This window comes from Ananas comosus, linkage group 3, assembly GCF_001540865.1.
Source record: "Ananas comosus cultivar F153 linkage group 3, ASM154086v1, whole genome shotgun sequence".
Taxonomy (NCBI): Eukaryota; Viridiplantae; Streptophyta; class Magnoliopsida; order Poales; family Bromeliaceae; genus Ananas; species Ananas comosus.
The window spans coordinates 731,123-753,170 of record NC_033623.1 but is presented as its reverse complement, the minus strand read 5'-3'; the positions used below and the strand labels follow the sequence as shown (position 1 = coordinate 753,170).

General features: G+C 37.6%; 2 protein-coding genes across 4 annotated transcripts; one reads left to right on the top strand and one right to left on the bottom strand.

Annotated features, from left to right (window-relative positions):
* LOC109708012 (probable metal-nicotianamine transporter YSL12) lies at positions 4,288–15,832 on the top strand. 2 transcript variants are annotated; one of them, XM_020229578.1, is made up of 7 exons: positions 4,288–4,693; positions 5,286–5,453; positions 12,388–12,551; positions 12,876–12,973; positions 13,197–13,331; positions 13,509–13,698; positions 14,439–15,832. In XM_020229578.1, exons 1-7 carry the CDS (start codon positions 4,390–4,392, stop codon positions 15,543–15,545), a joined length of 2,166 nt encoding a protein of 721 aa, XP_020085167.1. In that variant the 5' UTR covers positions 4,288–4,389; the 3' UTR covers positions 15,546–15,832. The 2 variants fall into 2 exon arrangements, with proteins under 2 accessions (XP_020085167.1, XP_020085166.1); XM_020229577.1 differs by lacking the exons at positions 12,388–12,551; positions 12,876–12,973; positions 13,197–13,331; positions 13,509–13,698; positions 14,439–15,832 and adding exons at positions 6,387–6,550; positions 6,877–6,974; positions 7,222–7,356; positions 7,530–7,719; positions 8,442–9,752 and having other exon boundaries at positions 4,294–4,693.
* On the bottom strand, positions 16,118–20,088 carry LOC109708014 (replication protein A 32 kDa subunit B). 2 transcript variants are annotated; one of them, XM_020229580.1, is made up of 10 exons: positions 19,815–20,088; positions 18,606–18,716; positions 18,414–18,511; positions 18,273–18,314; positions 18,102–18,179; positions 17,721–17,799; positions 17,478–17,558; positions 17,269–17,354; positions 16,646–16,714; positions 16,118–16,560 (listed from the first exon to the last, which is right to left on the bottom strand). In XM_020229580.1, the coding sequence occupies exons 1-10, from the start codon at positions 19,926–19,928 to the stop codon at positions 16,476–16,478; spliced, it is 843 nt and encodes a 280-aa protein (XP_020085169.1). In that variant the 5' UTR covers positions 19,929–20,088; the 3' UTR covers positions 16,118–16,475. The 2 variants fall into 2 exon arrangements, with proteins under 2 accessions (XP_020085169.1, XP_020085170.1); XM_020229581.1 differs by having other exon boundaries at positions 17,478–17,552; positions 19,815–20,085.

Sequence of the window (22,048 nt, the reverse complement as noted above, 5' to 3'; positions counted from 1 at the left end):
CGTAAAGGTAATATGGGAAAAGAAATACAAGCCAATTACCAAATTTGATCAACCCAACACAAATATTTGTTTCCTAGTTTAATTTTGTTACTTACCAAATTAGATAGTGCTAATTTGATAAGTAATAAATTTTTATAAAATTGAATTTAAAAATCAATTTGAGCTTAAACTTTATAATTGTGTACATTAAATTCAAATTTAATTTTACTTTTGATTTTCAGAATGAAAAAATTTATGTTTAAATGAATAGTATATTTCAATTTGAATTGTTAATTTGATATTAAAATGACACGAAATTTCAATGCTATTAACTTATTTTAAATTGTAAATTATGTTGTATTTATAAACATAAATTTTATTTTTTATTTAAATTAAAGGCTTCTATATTTAAAATTAAATTCAAATTGTTCATTCGATAGTAAAAACAACATTAAAGTTCAAAAATATTGATTAAAATTAAATTTTAAATTTAGATTTAGTTTATGTTATAGTTAAAAAAATAAAATTTGTTAACTATTTAAACTGAATGATTCTATGTTTGAAAATTAACTTTAAATTAATTATTGTGGCCTGGGTGAAAAGTTTCCATCAGAGTGAATGAAAAAAAGAAAAAGAAAAAATAACTTCGGAGAAGATGATTGTGGCCCGGGTGAAAACTTTCCATCGGAGTGAATGGAATATTTTACAAAAATGATATGTTATAAGAATAGAAATTTACCAAAATACCCTCATTGTAAAGAATTTTTTTTTTGCCCTTGTTAGAGAGGTGACCAGTACCGATGGTACGTAGATTTTATTTTGGGTCTTAATTTGTTTTCATGACAAAAATAACAACTATCTGATGCGAATTATTGTCGAATTTACGCCATTTCGTTAAATTATGTAAAATAATAATTGTTCTTCAAATCTTTAGATTAGCAGAGAATAATATTTCTTTTATTATTTAATATTATTTTTCACATCTGAATTCGAAATTTTTGATAGGTACAAAATATTTACAGACTTAAATTAAGTTGGAAGAAATTAAATAGCGTTATAAATTCGATGAGACTCGGACTTGAAAATCTTTTTTTTTTTTTCTAAGAGTTAATTTTTTTTAAGAATAACAATTATTTTATATACTTAGTATCAAAACACAATATTTTTAAGGATAAACTTCAAATACCACTTATATNTTTTATATGATTTAACGAAAAGTTAATGGAGGGATTGAGAAAAAAAAAATTTGAAAACACAATATTTTTAAGGATAAACTTCAAATACCACTTATATAGTTTCGTACTTTTTCACTTTAATACCTTGTGCTTTAAAGTGTATAAATTTAGTACCCTGTGTTTTCAAATTTTTTTTTTCTCAATCCCTCCATTAACTTTTCGTTAAATCATATAAAAAAAAACTTCAAATACCTCGCCTATTGTTTATCAAATATTTACTTTAGTATTCTTTAGTTTAAACTTTATCACTGATTTAATGAAAAAAATTAGTGGATGAAATAACAAAAAGAAAAAAATAAAACTACATAATACGAAAGTGATACTCTCTAAACTACAGAAAAAGAAAGTGAAAAAGTACAAAACTACAGTGCTACTATTTAATTTTTTTTTCTATTTTTAATTGTTATATTCAATCAAAATCATGTCGGAATAAAATATAGGAATCCACAATAAATTATTATTTTTTCTAAATAATAATTTATTGTGGCTGAATCATTCCACACTACTCTTTCGGATCTCTTGCGTGTGATTCGCCGCACACTTTCTCCCTACATCTTTTGCCACGCTTAAATGATCTTCTAATTATTAGTTTAGTCAAATATATCTCTATATAACTTATATTTAATTAGATAATCCAAACTATTGTTGTTATACTTTGCTTATAATATATAAAGAAAATCTATATAATTCAAAATTTTATGTATAATTAATGCCAGCACAGTTCATATGAATTTTAATCATTTTTTTTAAGAAAAGATACTGCTTTAGGCTTTACCTCTTTAATAAAATCACCTTTAATATTAATATTAATATATTATTAATGTATTTGTAATTAATAACAAATTCTAAAGTTAAGTTTATGAATATTTTAGAAATATAGAAAATTTGGTGAAAATATGTCACCATCATGAGATGATCCAATCCACCATCCATCACAATAGCAGTGCGAATCTCAAAACTGTGTGAACGGTGGACTGGATGGACTCACACTGGGCAATGGGACCGTCCAACTAAAATTTTAGGGCTTTTTTTGCAAATAGCCCCTTTACAATTTTTTTTTTTAAAATTTAGCCCTGTCAAAAATTTATTTACAAAAATGACCCTGACCCCGCCACGCAAGCGCCACGTCAGCGCCACGCGGACGGAGCTGGGCCAGATGGTTAAGTTGAACACGGTGAATCATTCACCGTGTTCAATACAAAGTTTTTATATTGGACACGGTGAATGAAATAGCTAAGATCGAAATATTTGTATTGGACACGGTGAACCATTCACCGTGTCCAATACAAATAATTGGACACGGTGAATGAATCACCGTGTCTAATACAAATACCTCCAACTTAGCCATTGTTGGGATATTTGTATTGGACACGGTGAACCATTCACCGTGTCCAATACAAAAATCTTGTATTGAACACGGTGAATGATTCACCGTGTTCAACTTAAACATCTGGGCCCGCCCTGCCCGCGTGGCGCTGACGTGGCGCTGGCGTGGCAGGGGCAGAGCCATTTTTGTAAATAATTTTTGGATGGGACTATTTTTGCAAATAAAATTTATCAGGGGGCTATTTGAAAAAAAACCTAAAATTTTAATAAACTAATTATTATTATTATTATTATAAACTTAATTAGTCCCTGGATTTAGACTAAAAAAAGTCAAACCCAAAAAGTACTCATCCTATTACTAAACAGAGAAGCAAATGGGGTGGGTCCAGAGGGGCCCTGGATATAAGCGGATTCAAGATAAATTATATTATATTTTATTTTTACTCTGACGTATTGCATTTGGAATTGATTTTTGACGATTTTTTAACGAATCAAGATAAGATAAATCAATGGAGATAAAGGGTTTCTGCTTCTCACTTCATTTCCTACTGGTTCAAGATTTTTTTTTTTATTTTTTATTTTTAGTTCTCACTTATCACCCCGTTTAGAATGGACTGAAACGTGATCTCCACCGATCAAGGTCGTTTACATTCCTGCGCTTAAAGCAACTCTCTCGTAGGAGCTTCTGCTATGATTCATCCCAAATAAAGTAATAAGTGTGAACTAAAAATATTAGGAAAATATAATTCGGTCCAAATCTAGCCTAATCCACCGAGTAAATAAAGCGGGAGGCAATAAGCCCTTTTTATCTTTTTAATCTGTCTCGATTCGTCAAAAATTTACTTCTGTCGCAATCCGTAAAGAAATGGAGCGGATCTAGGGACCTCTCTCACCCCGGATCCGCCTCGTTTGGATGTGTGTACACAGGACTTTTTTATAAAATGACCCTCTAAAAAATTATAATTGGCAAAATAATCATGTAAAAATTTTATTTGTAAAATTAACCCTCCTTTCGCCACATAGGCGCCACGTCAGGATTTTCTTACAAAGACGGTGAATCGTTCGCCGTTCTCTTTTATTTCTTTTAAAGACGATGAATCGTTCACCGCTTTCTCCCATTTCTTTTAAAAACGATAAATCATTCACCGCCTTTCACTTATTTACTGTTTCTTTCTATATCCCGTATAATCTTAACAACTTTTAAATCCTAATAATTTATCCATATAATTTCATATAAAGGCAGTTAAGATTATATGAAATTATATAGATAAATTATTAGGATTTAAAGGTTGTTAAGATTATATGTAATTTGTTAGAATTTTTATGTGGTTGTTAGGATTATATATAGAATATAGAAAATAACAGTAAATAAATTATGGGAGAAAACGGTGAATGATTCACCGCCTTTAAAAGAAATGGGAGAACGCGGTGAACGATTCACCGTCTTTAAAAGAATTGGGAAAACAGGGTGAATGATTCACCGTCTTTAAAAGAAATTATGACGTGGCGCCGACGTGGCGAAAAGAGGATTAGTTCTACAAATAAAATTTTGAGTGGGTTTTTTCGCAAATTTTAAAATTTGAGAGGATTGTTTTATAAAAAAGTCCGTGTACACACCTACCTCTTTCTTCCTCTCGTTCCCACCACCCACCGTACAATCTCCATCCAACGGCCCCCATCTCTCCTCCTCCCCAATCCTACACACCCTTGCCTAGTACTAGGAATATTCATTCACTTCATAAATACCCAATCCCCTCGCTTGATCATTACCCCCAATACCGAGAGAGCGAGAGCGAGAGCGAGAGAGAGAGCTCATCCCCCTCCATTTCTCTATCTCTCCTGCGCGACGATGGAGAGCTACGGCGCGGATCGACGGGAAGGGGAGGGGGAGGGGGAGGAGGAGATGGTGGCGCCGGAGGGGAGCGAGATGCGGCGGCGGAGCGCGGCGGCGGCGGCGGCGAAGGAGGTGGAGACGCGGGAGGGAAACGGGGAGGCGGCGGCGTCGACGATGATGTCGATGTCGGTGGAGAGGGTGTTCGAGGGGAAGCGCGTGCCCGGGTGGCGGGAGCAGCTCACGCTCCGCGCCTTCGTCGTCAGCTTCGTTCTCGCCGCGATGTTCAGTGTCATCGTCATGAAGCTCAACCTCACCACAGGTATCTGTTAGCTTAAATCTTATTTACATGTCAGAGTAACTTTTTATTTCAAAAAATGGAGATCATATATGCTATTTTATTTTAAATTTTAAATATTTAATCCTGCTTCTTTTTTATCCTGTTAAAGTTTCGATTAAAATTGATCGGAGGTAAAATAACGCCCCAATAATTCCACATCGGATGGGATATTGATTTCGATCAGTTTATATGGGACCTACACGTTAATAATAATAATTAGGCTTAATAATAATTAGGCTTAAGTATTTTGGGCATGTGGTTTGGGCGTTGAGTTATTATGGCGGGTTGGGTGCTTGCAGTTTATTTTATATAACAGTAGAATTGATATCTTTTTTAAAATTTTTGATGAATCAAACAGCGAAAGAGAGTTACCATTTCACTTCTTTCCACTTTCCGTGAAACAAACACACCCCGACCGTTTGTCCACAATTAAAAATTTGTATACAGAACATCATATTATTGATTTCTGCATTCAAATAGGACTTTAAGCTTTTGGAGATAAATGATTGATTTTTTTATATGTTTCTAACATGGTTTGGAGATAAACGGTTGTTTCGCATCCAATCTTTGACAGGTATCATCCCCTCCCTGAACGTCTCGGCGGGACTCCTGGGGTTCTTCTTCGTGAAGACGTGGACCGCCGCGCTCGACAGGGTCGGGCTGCTCAAGAAGCCCTTCACCCGCCAGGAGAACACCGTCATCCAGACCTGCGTCGTCGCCGCCTACGACATCGCATTCAGCGGTATGTAAAGAATTTCAATAGTGTCCCCCTTGCACTTTGTTCCTGTCTCAAATAGGTCATTCACGTTCAGCTTTCGAGTAATGTTGCAACATATATAGTGTTTAGTACTTGTTTAACTTACAAAGTAAAGGATTTATTTGGGTCGCCAAACTGTTGGAAACCTAGTTTTTTAAGTAACCAACTATTTGTCGTAAGGTCAAAGATTCAACTATCTGCATGAGTTTAAATTAGGACGATCCCTGTTCAGAACATGTGGTTTGCGATGTTTGTGTTCATACATATTATTCAACTATTGGATAGAGAAACTTTTGTCTATTTGGTTAATTTTAGGAGAAAGTCAAACAAGGACAATGAGTGGCGGCCAATTGTAGACCAATTTAAATGCAATAATAAGGACCACTATGATTAATCCATCAATCCATTTGGACAAGTCCATTTGAATGATTTGACTCTCACCCCAGGAAATTTGATATTTCGGTGCGCTTGGCATGTTTCACTTTCGATTGATTCTAAGTCGATTTAAATGATTAAATTCAAAAGGCATGTCAGGCCAAGATGATTCATATTTTGATGGGCCGATTGTTTTATGTTTCGAGCACTGAATATAATGGACGACCGATTTAGACGATCTTATCATGTCATATTGAGTTTTTCTTCTGTTTGAGTAATATCCCACTAAATGTCACATTTTATAGTGGGTTAATTGCTTGCTAACTATACAAATTGTATCAAACTCTACAAAGTTGGAACGCCTAAAGTTTCACCTGAATATAAGCCCAAACTGATAAAGCAATTAAATCAACCATAAGTAACTAATTTAGCAATAGTTGCTGAATCAAACTAAGTTCATCTTTCATAAACCCTTCTTTGTTTTGCACATAGAGAAATAGTCTTGTTGTGCTTACTAGTTTAGACTAACAAAATTTAAAACAGGAGGATTTGGTAGCTACCTACTAGGAATGAGTGAGAGGGTTGCGAACCAAACAACAGAAGCGAATGATCCGCAGAATGTGAAGGACCCACAGCTGGGGTGGATGATTGGGTTCCTTTTTGTCGTCAGCTTCCTCGGTCTCTTCGCTCTCGTGCCCTTAAGAAAGGTAAATTACGTTCCCACCAAGCTTACACAATACCATATTGCATGTCTTAGCTTATCGAACAGCTTCTTACTCCGAAAAGTAGTAATTAGAAAAAGAAAGAAAGAAGAAGAATTTGGAGCTTAAAATTTGCTCTAAGAATCCGACAATAGAAGATATAACGAGGTGTTAGGGTATGAGAAAGCTAGTAGCAAACAGCTTTATGGAGACAGCGCTTTCCAAAAGCTCGAGCTCGACCAGAAAAGCCGTGAATTTGTGTTTTTTTTTTTCCAATTTGAATTTGCCAGTTATAAAGATCATGGACTAATAACGAACTTGATTTGTTTCAGATTATGATCATCGACTACAAGCTGATCTACCCCAGTGGCACAGCAACTGCTCACCTGATCAATGGTTTCCACACTCCCCAAGGCGCCAAATTAGCGAGGTAAATTACTAACATTCTCAATAATTTACCTCTTTTCTCACTACAGGATTTTGTATAATTGTGTTTTGTTACCTAAAAGATCGATTTAACAGAAAACCGTATATATAAGGTTGAAGTTGGGGATTGAACCCACGGTCTCACAGATCGAAGAAGTTTAGAATTGACTCTGATACCATATTACCTAAAGGATCGATCTAGTGGAAAACGCTACCAGAAATATATATTAACATGTGTGATTCTAATTCAGGAAGCAGGTGATTACATTGGCGAAATTCTTCGTAATAAGCTTTGCATGGGGGTTTTTCCAGTGGTTCTACACTGCCACAGATAGCTGTGGATTTCAAGCATTCCCTACTTTGGGGCTCAAAGCTTATGCAAACAAGTGAGAATCTTACCCTGCACAACTCTTCTCATATACATCCTTTTTAGGAAAGAATTTTGTTCATGTGTAAGTAAGTAATATTTTGTATATATACATGAAGCTCAAACCATGATTTTCACATATTATTTCCCTGTACTAAACCTGATGCCTTTTTTTCCTCCCTTTTTTTGTAGCTTCTATTTCGATTTCTCTACTATTTACATTGGAGTGGGAATGATATGCCCCTACATTGTAAACGTATCTGTTCTCTTAGGAGGCATCATCTCATGGGGGATCATGTGGCCTCTCATTAACAACAAAAAGGGTGAATGGTTCTCAGCTGATCTCCCCCCTACTAGTCTCCATGGATTGCAAGGTTACAGGGTAAAAAGAATTACTTAATCACCCTTCCTTGTCTAAATTTTTTTTTATCATAATAGTCAGAAGAAAAATTCACGAATAACTCATGAAACTACTGATTTTTTTGAGTAATGTTATACTCGCCTACATTTTCTGCATCATTTTGTTTTCTCATGGAGTATTATAATTAAATGATTATTACCATTCACAAGAGAATAATTTAATTCATGTATAGAATGATAATTGTAATAACAAAAAAACCTAACAAGAAATCGCAATGTTAGCGTATGTAAAAAAGTTAATAAAGTTTATATGTGGGTAAAACATTTTCCATTGACTAGCGTGACTAGCCTATGTTACTTATCTATATTATGACGTGTCATTCCATGTAGATATATAAAAGTGGTACGACAATTTTTGATATTATTTATTAATTATTATATGAATATCAACAAGAAACTTACAAGAAATCATTGTACATTTTTATTAGCTATATGCTTGAGTTCAATAACATGAGAACTTTGTGGATAGTTTGCCAAATTTATTATTCACCATCTTTTTTTTCCAATAGCTTCTTTTTGTACCAGTATTAAGTAAGAATTTTGATTTTTTGAAATTTTTAAACATAATATTTACCTATATGTTGTTACTCAAATTATTGTCATCAAACTGTAGTGATTATATAGCTCTTATTTGGCAAATAGTGGCGCAAAAATATATTACTAAATTTTTTAAAAAAATTTCAGGTGTTCATATCGATTGCCTTGATACTGGGCGATGGCCTCTACAACTTCGTGAAGGTGCTCCTGCACACCGTCACCTCCCTCGTCGCCGCCGCGCGGAAGGGCCGCACGAGCACGCTTCCGGTCTCTGACAACGGGAGTCCGATCACCACCGACAACCCTGTGTCCTTCGACGATGAGCGCCGCACCGAGCTGTTCCTCAAGGACCAGATCCCGCAGCCGGTCGCGTACGGCGGCTACGTCCTCGTCGCCGTCATCTCGATCGTGACGGTCCCGCACATCTTCCCGCAGCTCAAGTGGTACTACATCCTCGTCGCCTACGTCTTCGCCCCTGTCCTCGCCTTCTGCAACGCCTATGGCTGCGGCCTCACCGACTGGTCCCTCGCGTCAACGTACGGCAAGCTAGCCATCTTCACCATTGGCGCTTGGGCGGGCGCGTCGCACGGGGGTGTGCTCGCGGGCCTCGCGGCCTGCGGCGTCATGATGAGCATCGTCTCCACGGCCGCCGACCTCATGCAGGACTTCAAGACAGGCTACATGACCCTGGCATCGCCGCGCTCCATGTTCGTCAGCCAGGTGATCGGCACCGCCATGGGCTGCGTCATCGCGCCCTGCGTGTTCTGGCTCTTCTTCAAGGCCTTCAAGGACATCGGGCTCAGCGGCAGCGAGTACCCCGCGCCGTACGCCATTGTCTACCGCAACATGGCCATACTCGGCGTCGACGGCTTCGGTTCGCTCCCGAAGCACTGCCTCACGCTCTGCTTTGTGTTCTTCGCTGCCGCGATCGTCATCAACCTGATACGAGACCTGGTGCCGCAGAAGGTGGCGCGGTTCATACCGCTGCCGATGGCGATGGCGATACCGTTCTACATCGGGTCGTACTTTGCAATCGACATGTGCGTGGGGAGCCTGATACTATTCGTGTGGGAGATGGTGGACAAGGCGAAGGCGGATGCGTTCGGGCCGGCGGTGGCGTCAGGACTGATCTGCGGCGATGGGCTGTGGACGCTGCCGCAGTCGGTGCTGTCGCTCGCGAAGGTGCAGCCGCCGATCTGCATGAAGTTCTTGTCCCGCCAGATAAACGACAAAGTCGACACTTACATTGCCACTTTATCATAAAACACTCAACATGTTTTAGAATTTGCAGTTTAGCAGGCTTGTAATTATTGTTCGCTTCGCTTTGCGGCAGGATCAATGCATGAATTGTAGAAATTTGTAGGTAAAGAAAAGTCATTACGAACTGTAAGCTACCATTGGTAAATTGTAATCTTTTAAATTTTCAGGAGTAAAAGTTCATGTTTGATGTTTCAGGAAGTGAGAATGTGAGGTGTCCAAATTTGATTGAATAGCATATTTTACATGTGAGGTAATTAATTTTATTTCGAAAAAATAACTTAAAAGCCGAATATAGTATTTATTCTAAATATTTTGATCACATTCATCATTTACCACATACTATATGCTGCTTGAATAAATTCAATGAATATACCGAATAAGATATTCATGTGTTCATACAGTAGCTAAGTGTAAATAGCAAGACGGAAAGAACATCCAAAAGATGCCCACTTTGGTCTTGAGAGATCAAATCACATTCATAAAGAACGAGAACGACGACAACATCACAACCAAAATTAAAATCACATTAAGTTACTGGCGGCATCATGTGTTCCCTTTGTCTCCAGGTTACGGTTATTTCTAACACAAGCTAAGGGAAGATAAATAGGATATTCATATATGTTAACTTACTAGTAAGTAATGGTGCAGTTACAAACGAAACCTGCCTTCAAACTCCACAAATTAGATCATGAGCCATTGCACGCAGACTAAAGCCGCGAAAAAGAGACAAATCTGAGAAACTCTGCGTTTAAAATTCTGCAGCATAAGGAAATCCAACAGTGAGAAGAGTGAACTTAGCCATGTAGTGGCTACAAACAGCAGAGGCGCATACGAGGACTCAGCAACTCAGTTGTGGCAACGGTTAAAAACTGACTAGTTAAGAAGCTTCTGAACTAGAAAGAAAAAAAAGGTAGTACTTGGACTAGCTAGCATCAAAGTTCCCCAGTCCTCTTCTACCCGTGTCCCACCCCGCTAACTCATTAGATCCAAATCACTAGCTCAAAATACTTAAGTTCAGTTATTATTAGCAGAGCGCGCAGTCGCTTACATTTTCATTCAGGATTTTTTTCCATCTGATGTAAGAGTATGAGACGTTTCTTCTATTTAGATTCTGACGTGCTATTCAGGTTCAAATTCAATTACAGACATATAAGTCAAAATTATTCGTCAGAATTATCCGATAATGTCAGATTCTAGAGGTGACTCGTGTGGCTTTAAGAGATGGCTCCAGTCGGATCCGTGATATAGCATTTTGCAATATATAGCACTCAGTTCTTACACTTTTAACTGATATTCTGGCACTGACACCAGTGGTCCCCATCTTTCCTCCTCCCACCTCAAATCCTTTACAACCTAGTACGCACGAATATTCATTCACTTCATAAATATCCAATCCCCTCTTTTCTCCCAATACCCAGAGAGAGAGAGAGAGAGAGAGAGAGAGCTCATCCCCCACCATTTCTCTCTCCCCCTCTACATCTCTCTCGCTCTCTCTCTCTCTCTACGCTACGATGGCGAGCTATGGCGCGGATCGACGGGAAGGGGAGGGGGAGGAGGAGATGGTGGTGTTAGAAAATTGCGTACGGTAAAACGCAGCGGAAAAAGAAATCAAACAGATTTGATTTTGAAAAACTCTCGAGATCTAATCTCAAAGCCACGCAATTAGGATCCCTCATGTTCTTTAAGATAAAAGGAGAAAAGTAAGATCGAATCTTTACCTTTTTCGCGGATAAATCCTTGCCTCAATTTGATGATCGTGGAATCGGGTTCTCTTGAAGCCGCACACGCGTCCGGCCTCTATAGGTATCCACACGAGGTTCTTGATTTGATCGATGTCCTCACCGGGGTGCTAGCTNAAGCTTACCGCTGCGTTAATTATTTTTCTACGTAAAAAATTTAAACAATGTCCTTGTCTCAAATAGATCCTTCATCTACTTAAGGTTTTGACTAGTGTTACACCACCTTTTTTTTCTTACTTTGTTCCTGTTTTACTCCAATCTTTACAGGAGGCCACTTTTATACTGGTTTTCAGATTTTTTTTGCTTAATTTTTGCTACAACATATATAATGTTTGGTACTTGTTTAATGCCAAAAACTGTTGGTAACTAATTTTAAGTAACCAATTATATATTGTGGGGTCCAGGTTCAAGTACCTTACGAGTTTAGAATAGTAAACAGGTACATCTCAAATATTTGTATTTATACATATTAGTCAAATATTAGATATAGAAACTTTTGTCTAGTTGGTTAGTTTTAGGAGAAGAGTCACACAAAGGCAACGAGTGGTGGCCAATTAATAAGGACCAGTATGATTAATCCATCAATCCATTTGGACGCGTTCCATTTGAATTATTTCACTCTCACCCAAGGAAATTTGATATTTCGGTGCGCTTGGTATGTTTCACTTTCAATTGATGGTAAGTCGATTTAAATGATTGAACTCATATAGTGTGCCAGGTCAATATGATCCACATCTCGATGGGTGACTGTTTTAAGTTTTGGGCACGGTATATAACGGACGACCGATTTCGACGGTCTCATTGTGTCACATTGATTTTTTATTCTGTTTGAGTAATAGTAATACCCAACTAAGTGTCGCATTTTGTAGTGGGTTAATTGCTTACTAACCATACGAATTATATTGTAATCCACAAATTTGGACCACCTAAAGTTTCACCTGAATATATACCCAAATTGATAAAGCAATCGAATAAATCAAGTAATAATTGTTCAATCAAACTAAGTTCATCTTTCTCATAAACCCTTCTTTGTTTGCACATAGAGAAATAGTCTTGTTGTGCTTACTAGTATAGACTAATTCCATTTAAAACAGGAGGATTCGGTAACTACCTATTAGGAATGAGTGAGAGGATTGCGAGCCAAACAACAGAAGCGAATGATCCGCAGAATGTGAAGGACCCACAGCTGGGGTGGATGATCGGGTTCCTTTTTGTTGTCAGCTTCCTCGGTCTCTTCGTCCTCGTGCCCCTAAGAAAGGTAAATTACGTTCCCACCAAGCTTATACAGTACCATATTGCATGTCTTGGCTTATCGAATAGCTTTTTACTCCGATAAGTAGCAATTAGGGGAAAAAAAAAAAGAAAGAATTGGAGCTTAAAATGAGCTTCAAGAATCCAACAATAGAAGATATAACGAGAAGGTGTTAGGGTATGAGAAAGCTATCAGTGAACAACGCTGCAGAGAAAAGCACTTTTGCAAAAGCTCGAGCTCGACCAAAAAAGCAGTGAATTTGTTTTTTTTTCTCTTTGAATTCGCAAGTCGTGAAGATCATGGACTAATAAAGAACTTGATTTGTTTCAGATTATGATCATCGACTACAAGCTGATCTACCCGAGTGGCACTGCAACTGCTCACCTGATCAACGGTTTCCACACTCCCCAAGGCGCCAAATTAGCTATGTAAATTACTAACATTCTCAGTAATTTACCTCTTTTCTCACTATTTATGTATAGGATTTTGTATAATTGTGTTTTGTTACCTACAAGATTGATCTAGTAGACAACCCACAGCCTCACAGAAAGAAGGCATTTAGAACTGGCCGCAATATCATGCTACCTAAAAGACCGATCTAGTAGGAAACGGGTCCAAAAATATATATTAACATGTATGATTCTAATTCAGGAAGCAAGTGACTACACTGGCCAAATTCTTCTTAATAAGCTTTGCATGGGGGTTTTTCCAGTGGTTCTACACTGCCACAGATAGCTGTGGATTCCAAGCATTCCCTACTTTGGGGCTCAAAGCTTATGCAAACAAGTGAGAACCTTACCTTGCACTACTCTACTCAAACACATCCTTTTAGGAAGCATTTTGTTCATGTGTAAATAAGTTTTTTATATATATATATATATATATATGAAGCTCCAACCATGATTTCACATATTATTTCTCTGTACTAAATCTGATGCCTATTTTTTTCCTTTTTTTTTGTAGATTCTATTTCGATTTCTCTACTATCTACGTTGGAGTGGGAATGATATGCCCCTACATTGTAAACGTATCCCTTCTCTTAGGAGGCATCATCTCTTGGGGAATAATGTGGCCTCTCATTAACAACAAAAAGGGTGAATGGTTCTCAGCTGATCTCTCCCCCACAAGTCTCCATGGATTACAAGGTTACAAGGTAACAAAATTGATTAATCACCCATCCTTGTTTTAAACAAATTTTATCATAATAGTCAAAAGAAAACTTCACGAATAATTCACGAACTGCTGATCTTTTTTCGAGTAATGCTACCCCCGCTTACATGTTCTACATCATTTTGTTTTCACACGGAGTATTATAATAAAATGATTATTACAATTCACAAGAAACAGTAAATTAATTCATGTATAGAGCATAATTATATAATCAAAAAGAGCTAACAAGAAATCACCACATTAGTGTATGTAAAAAAGTTATTGATGTTCGTATGTGGGCAAAATATTTTTCATTGACTAGCGCAAAGCCACAAACAGTATATATCACTTATCTATATCGTGGCATGTCATTCCGTATAGGTAAGTAAAAATAGTATGATAATTCGTGGTATTATCTTTTAGTTGTTCTATATGAATATTAACAAGAAAATTACAAGAAATCATTGTACATTTTCATTAGCTATATGCTGGAGTTCAATAATATGAGAACATTTGTGGATGTATGTTTGCCAAATTTATTATTCACCATCTTTTCTTAATAGCTTCTTTTAGTACAACTATTAAGTAGCAATTTTGATTTTTTTAAAAAAATTTTAAAACATGATATCTACGTATATGTTGTTACTCAAATTATTTTCGTCAAACTTTTAGTGATTTTATGGTTGTTATTTAACAAAATATGGCGCGAAAATAGAGTACTAAATTTTCTTTAAAAAATTTCAGGTGTTCATATCAATTGCCTTGATACTGGGCGATGGCCTCTACAACTTTGTGAAGTACACCGTCACCTCTCTCATCGCCGCCGTGCGGAAGGACCGCACAAGCATGCTCCCGGTCTCTGACGATGAGGCCCTGATCACCGCTGATAGGCCTTTGTCGTTCGACGACGAGCGCCGCACCGAGCTGTTCCTCAAGGACCAGATCCCACAGCCGGTCGCATACGGCGGTTACGTCCTCATTGCCGTCGTCTCGATCGTGACGCTCCCGCACATCTTCCCCCAGCTCAAGTGGTACTACATCCTCGTCGCCTACATTGTCGCCCCCGTCCTTGCCTTCTGCAACGCCTACGGCTGCGGCCTCACCGACTGGTCCCTCGTGTCGGCGTACGGCAAGCTCGCCATCTTCACCATCGGCATGTGGGCGGGCGCATCACACGGGGGCGTGCTCGTGGGCCTCTCGGCCTGCGGCGTCATGATGAGCATTGTCTCCACAGCATCCGATCTCATGCAGGACTTCAAGACCGGCTACATGACCCTCGCATCGCCGCGCTCCATGTTCGTCAGCCAGGTGATCGGCACCGCCATGGGCTGCGTCATCGCACCTTGCGTGTTCTGGCTCTTCTTCAAGGCCTTCAAGGACATCGGGCTCAGTGGCAGCGAGTACCCTGCGCCGTACGCCATTGTCTTCCGCAATATGGCCATACTCGGCGTCGATGGCTTCGGCTCGCTCCCGAAGCACTGCCTTACACTCTGCTTTGTGTTCTTCGCGGCCGCGATCGTCATCAACCTGATACGAGACCTGGTGCCGCAGAAGGTGGCGCGGTTCATACCACTGCCGATGGCGATGGCGATACCGTTCTACATCGGGTCGTACTTCGCGATCGACATGTGCGTGGGGAGCCTGATACTGTTCGTGTGGGAGATGGTGGACAAGGCAAAGGCGGACGCGTTCGGGCCGGCGGTGGCGTCGGGACTGATCTGCGGCGACGGGCTGTGGACGCTGCCGCAGTCGGTGCTGGCGCTCGCGAAGGTGCAGCCGCCAATCTGCATGAAGTTCTTGTCCCGCCAGATGAACGACAAAGTCGACGCTTACATTACCACCATATCATAAAACACTCAACTGGGGATTATGAACAAAAGATGCCGTAGAATTTGCAGTTTATGAGGCTTGTAATTATTGTTTGCTTCACTTCTGTGGCAGGACTAATTAATGCATGAACTGTAGAAAGTTGTAGGTAAAGAAGAGTTATTACAAACTGTAAGTTACTATTAATAAATTGCAATCTCTTATTAAACTTTCAGGGAAAAAAAAGTTCATGTTTCATGTTTCGGGAAGTGAGAATGTGCGATGTCCAAAGCTGTTGTCCCAGAAAATATATATAATTATAATTCTAGTGATATGTGTTTCCTCCTCGGAGCAGCTTTTTTTCCCCTTTTTTTTCCCTCTTAATGCTAACTTATGCAGGGCCAGGTTTCACAGATAATTATCATGCAAATAAAGCCAGTTTAGAAATTAGAATAAAATACTCAATAATATCGTGTAACTGAACATTAGAAATATATTGGACAGCACATTTAATTTGAAAAAAAAGGGGCTAAAAAGCTGAATATGAAGTTCATTTTAAGACCGAACAGATATACCCAGTAAAATGTTTATGCATCCAAACAGGGCCGAAGCGTAAATGAAGAAAATGGTAACAAGTATAACTCAGTTGAATCGACAATAAGCAGTTGCGAGATACAAACGAAGAAGATTAAGATAACAAACGAAATAACAACACCGAAAGACTATCCAAAAACTCCGATCTTGCGAGATCGAATCACATGCACAAAGAGTGAGGAGGACAACAACATCGCAACCAAAAATTAAATTCCATAAAGTGACTAGCAGTACTATGTTTCTCCCTTTTGTCTCCAGGTTACGGTTATTTCTAGCACAAGCTAAGGGAGCATGGATAGGATATTCATATTTGTTAACTTACTAATAAGTAATGGTGCAGTTACAAACGAAGCCCGCCTTCAAACTTTGCGAATCAGGTCATCAGCCATTGCATGCAGACTTGTAATGATATTCATCGATTGTAGAATATATATTGCCAACGTCAACATGGTAGTCGACAGCATCTCTGCAACAAAGCAGCAAAAAAGAGTCACAAATCTAAGAAACTTGCGCTTAGTCCTACACACACGCGCGCACACACACAGAAGGACCTGATCTTATCTCCTGGCAGTCCAAGTCGTCTGACAACTTCATCCACATGCAATCCATGCTCACGAGCCCTTCAGCAGAGCGAAACAAGAAATTCTTCAACACAGGGAAATCTAACAGCGAGAAGAGTAAACTGCGCAATATAATGGCTTTAAACAGCAGCCACGAATACAAGGACTGCGGAACTTTATTGCCACGACGGTTAAAAATTTGACTAGTCAAGAAGCTACTCAACAGAGAAAGATAAAAGGAAAAGCGAGTTAAACATGGGCTTGAATCGAAGTTCGCTAGTCCCTTATTGCTATTGAACAGAGAAAGATAAAAAGCTTATCATCTTAAAATTGCTTCCGTGGTAGATTATAAATTTTAGTCAATACTAAATGGTAAGCTAAATGTTGTCGCAATATCTATTCCAACCATTTACTGCAACTGTTTTCTGACTCCTTTGATAACCGGCCCAAATTTATTCAATCCATTTATACAAGAAGCTGATCTATCTCTACATGTAGGTACGGCTGAGCGCCAGGACTAGCGAAAAAAGTTTGTAATTGAGACGATCAATCTCCTAAAAAGGAAGAGATATTGTCGAATTGTTAATACAAATTAAAATTTCCAGAGAACTCACAGGCTTGATGGTTCCTGGAAAACATTCAAGACCAAGTCACGGATGTCAGTCTCAGGTCCAGCCGCCATTGGCGGATTTGTGGAAAACTACAAGAGCAAGCAAAAGGAAAGGACAATACATGATAAGAAACATAAGTTCCAGAGTAGTTCACTAAAATTTAAAAACAAATGGAGGGGGGAAAAAAAAAACACTTTCTCAAATCAACTTACTTGATTGGGGATAGAAGTCTGGTATCCCTTTTGATCATTAATGAAAGGAGTTGTTGATCCCATTGATGCGACGACCTGGACCTCAACAATGCAACAAATAAGTAAATTAAACCATTCAAAATGAGGGGAATAGTGCACCATCCTATATATGCAGCAACTAGCTATAAAACATAATGAAACTGCCGCATTAACACAAAAAGAAAAGAATCGGAACCACATAAAATGAATTTCTGACATTGCTACCTTTTGTCTGGTGTTCTCAAGATGAACATGAATACACTCAATAAAGTGATGTGTGAGTTCGTTGAAGTCAATCACAGGTCTGCAACAGAAGAGTAACAGAAAGGTTATCTCTAGACGGAAAAGAGAAGAGAAACAAATGCAGCACGGCAAAAATGATGTCTAAAACCTACTAATTATCCCCATGTCAACAAATAAACATGACCAAAATATGCCTAAATGTGAGATACCATGACCATCCTACCTGCTTGATTCTAAGCCTAACAAAGAGCAAAAATACAATTAAATAAAACGTACAGCTAAAGAAACAATCAGCACCAACGGTTCCCCCAAGCCTTGTTACAACAGAACAGAATTAGACCAAAAAAGCCACAAAAAGCTCACCGAACAGAGTAAGCCACCAGATGATTTTTGCCTTGGAAACCTTTCAAGCTACCACCAACGACAACATACATTCCGTTCCTTAAAAAGTCAAAAGATAGAATATGGAAAATCATGCAGCTAAGGAACTAATCAAACTATTTAGCAACAAATAAGGCGATTTCCAAAGCCTACTGAATAGCAGCCATTTCATTTGTTTCTGAAGTGTCTTGGACCCTATAAGAGGAAGCAGAACAGAAACAAAGGAGCGATCGGTTAATGAAAAGAAAAAATCAAAGGGCTGTAAACTGGGACCAAGATTGAAGAAAATCTAACCAACGGTGGACATCAATCCTTCCTGTGCCATCATCAAGGGCAAAGGAGACATCGGTGACCCTCTCGACCTTATTCACCACACGGCCCAAGAGCCTCGCCTGCAGTACAACAAAGTAGCAGCATCATCCCCCATTACAAAAGAACAATCATTCAAGCTAAAGAATTTGGTCAAAAGAAAAAGAAGATTAATACAGCAGCTGCTTCGACGCCATCAATAACAAAGTTGGACTTGTCATCGGAGGATTGATAAGCTTCGCGGATCTGCTTCACTGTAAGTGGGAGCAGCGTCTGAACGCCCCGACTCTGAAGGGACAGCACGAGAAGAAGGGCAAGAGGGAGTGAGATGATCAAAGGAGCTACGTAGAACAACTTAAGCTACAAAAGAACACTGATTTAATCATTTACATTCAACGCTTTCTCCCATATGCAAGCAGATTTCGACCATGTTGGGAATTAAATGAGGTTAGAAGGCTAGATAGATTTGAACTCAGATTTCCCGCTCTTACAGCAATTCACAATAACCTTGTTTGGACGCACAAGCATTTTGATCAGCGTATCCCTTTTGTTCACGCAAGGGGCATGAATTAACAAGTTGATGATGAATATGAAAAGATGCCAATTTTTTCTTTTCTTTGTCAAATACAACAAATCGCCTCATAACTAGAATACATTATCTTGAAAAAAGTCGAGATTACGAGATTACATTATCTCGTAACTAGAATACATTATCTTGATTACGAGATTACATAACTAAAATACATTATCTTGAAAAAATCGAGATTACAAGGAACTCCCGAAGAATGAAATCAAGATCCTAGGTTACTATCGGAAAACAAAAATCCCCTAAACGCAGTGTTAAATATAAAAATATAAAGATACCTTTCTCTAACAGCTTAAGTTTTTGGAGAATAACAGTTGTTTCATATAATTTAACTTGGTATCAGAGCAAGAGATTCTGAATTTGAGTCCCGCCAAGCTCCTAATATAACAGCTTTCCTTTCATTTAATTTAAGTCAATGTCATGAGCCTATTAAAAAATCTCGAATTTAGACATGAGGAATTTTAAATATAAAAATATAAAAATATCGTTATCTAAAAGCTTAAGCTTTTGGAGCATAATGGTTGTTTTATACAATTTAACACACACAGAGGTATCATCGGATAGTGTGTTCGGCATCAAAACATGCATTTTTATCAGCTATAATCAATAAGAAGAGAAGCATATAGCTTGTTCAGTATCAAAACATGCATTTTTATTATTTATAATCGACAAGGAGAGAAGCATATAGCTCTTTCGGGATCAAAGCAGGCATTTTTATCATCTATAAACAACAGAAGGAGAAGCATATAAACCCTAACAAGATGATTTGAACAGGGAAAAGAGGCGAGGATTCAAAGGACCTTGGAGAATCCGGATTCGGGGGTTTGGGTGGCCTGCGAGGGCATGAAACCGCCACCGGAGAAGAGGGAGGAGCTGCCGCCGCCGCCGCCCCCGTCGTACTGGTTTGAGTACATCTTCTTCTTGCTCCGGCGAGCAAAACCCTAGCCCTTATCCGAACCGTTACCCTAATCCTAACCCTAACCCTAACCCTAACCCTAAATCGACGCGTTGAGGTGGCGGAGGAGGAAGAGGGTGAGCTCCTGCGGAATTTGAGCGGGCGTTTTCTGATAAAAATAATTTACGTAAAAACATAAACTATTATTTTGAATTACCTATCCAATCTTTTTAAATTTTAATTTTATTCCTTAATTTTTTAATTTATTTAATTTAAATTAGTCATCTATATTTTAACTTTAAATTTTAAATGTATTATTTATTTTTATAATTTAATTAGTATAATTCATATAATTCTCACAACAATAAACTTATTAAAATAATTAATTTAAACTTTAAAATTAAAATATTATTGACTGACTCATCTTTTTCCATAATTTCAAACCGAGCAATAATATAAGAAACCATATATAATATCTACTTTGTACTATAAGACATATTATAATGTCTCCAAAAATTATTTATATTAATGTTTTTTTTGCTTATAAGATGACTCCTATATATATATAGAGTATGTATGAAGCATTTCCCTAACAATATCATCATCATCATCATCATTGTTTAACATATATGAAAAAAAAAAAAAAAAGAAAAGAAAAGAAAAAACTTCAAACACCACTCCTGTGAATTCAAATTTTCTCACTTTAGTGCCCTATGGTTTAAAGTATATCAATTTAGTGTTTTTTGGTTTCATTTTTATCTTTTTATTATCAATTCCACTAATTTTTTTGGGTAAATTAGTGACAAAGTTAAAATTGAAGAACACTAAAGTGAATATTCGATAAACCTAGCCGGAGTATCTGAAGTATTTTGTATATAATTTAACGAAATATTAACAAAAAAACTAACGAAAAGATAAAAATGAAACTACAGGACACTAACTTGATACACTTTAAACCACATGGTACTAAAGTGAGAAAGTGCGAAACCACAGGATACTAACTCGATACACTTTAAACCACAGGATACTAAAGTGAGAAAGTGCGAAACCACAGGTACTAATTTGATACACTTTAAACCACATGGTACTAAAATGAGAAAGCACGAAATCACAGAAGGGGTATTTGAAGTTTTCCCTTGTATGTATGCTACTATACCTTTATACTTTTCCTTTTACATTACCAATAATATAACCTTTGCATTGCTGGATAGCACAGTTTATATATAATAAGCTCCCCTTTTTAACTCAAAAGATGCATCATTTTATTAGTTTATGATAGCATTACTATTAAATACAAGCACAAGCAAACAACTTTACCCAATTTTAGTATCAAACGCATGCATGGGTTCAATTATTAATCAAATCCTTCATTGGCCAATGTTAATTAATAACTTGTTAATCAAAAGGGAATCCAGTTCCTTTTTGCTTCAAGTTGCCTATTATTTTTGAAACAAAGGGGAATAAAACAAGTGATTAATGGTCCCAATTGAGTTAGTTCTTGGAGAGAACAATTTTAATCACAATCATGCTAATGACAAGTGTTTAAGAATCCAATGTTAGTTTAAATTATCAACTAAAGGTCTTCTAATATTATAAATTTACAACGGGGTGAGAATCACCGTCGAAAAATAAAGTGGTTATCCGCTATGTCCAGCAAATCAAGGATTTAAGTGCTGTGGCATAAAATTGTGTCAAAAATTTATCGGCATAATACAGCACGGTGTGTGCCTGATGGTACCGATGCATGCTGATCATAAAAAATACATGTGTGTCGACACATAATGATATGAAATATTTATTTTTTTAGCAATAAAATATGCTAAGTGTTTATTATATATTTTTATTAATTTTTCTAAATTTTATTAAAAAAATTATTTATTAATTTAAAGAATAGAGAGTGTTGAACTGTATTATCGGCACGGAAATTATATCATGCTGATATTTTGTTGACAAGACTCAACCTCTCGTATCAAAGAAAAAAAAAAGGAAGTTCTATCAGAGCGCCAGATGAATATACTGACTGCTGAATCTGACCCTTCTAACTTCACTATCAAGTTAGGATCTAGTTTGCCTAATGTTAACTTTGCCTATAGTTCTTCTCGTTGCTGGATAGATACTGAAGCTAATGTTAATACTTGT

Bases quoted from the DNA above. Each gene is read 5' to 3' on its own strand.
- LOC109708014 (XM_020229580.1), bottom strand. From the start codon at position 19,928: ATGTACTCAAACCAGTACGACGGGGGCGGCGGCGGCGGCAGCTCCTCC. The intron at 18,180-18,272 runs GTAGGCTTTGGA...TGACTTTTTAAG, and splicing joins AATGAAATGGCTGCTATTCA to GAACGGAATGTATGTTGTCG. The intron at 17,355-17,477 runs GTAAGTTGATTT...TTGCTCTTGTAG, and splicing joins AGACTTCTATCCCCAATCAA to TTTTCCACAAATCCGCCAAT.
- LOC109708012 (XM_020229577.1), top strand. From the start codon at position 4,390: ATGGAGAGCTACGGCGCGGATCGACGGGAAGGGGAGGGGGAGGGGGAG. The intron at 4,694-5,285 runs GTATCTGTTAGC...AATCTTTGACAG, and splicing joins GAAGCTCAACCTCACCACAG to GTATCATCCCCTCCCTGAAC. The intron at 7,357-7,529 runs GTGAGAATCTTA...CTTTTTTTGTAG, and splicing joins CTCAAAGCTTATGCAAACAA to CTTCTATTTCGATTTCTCTA.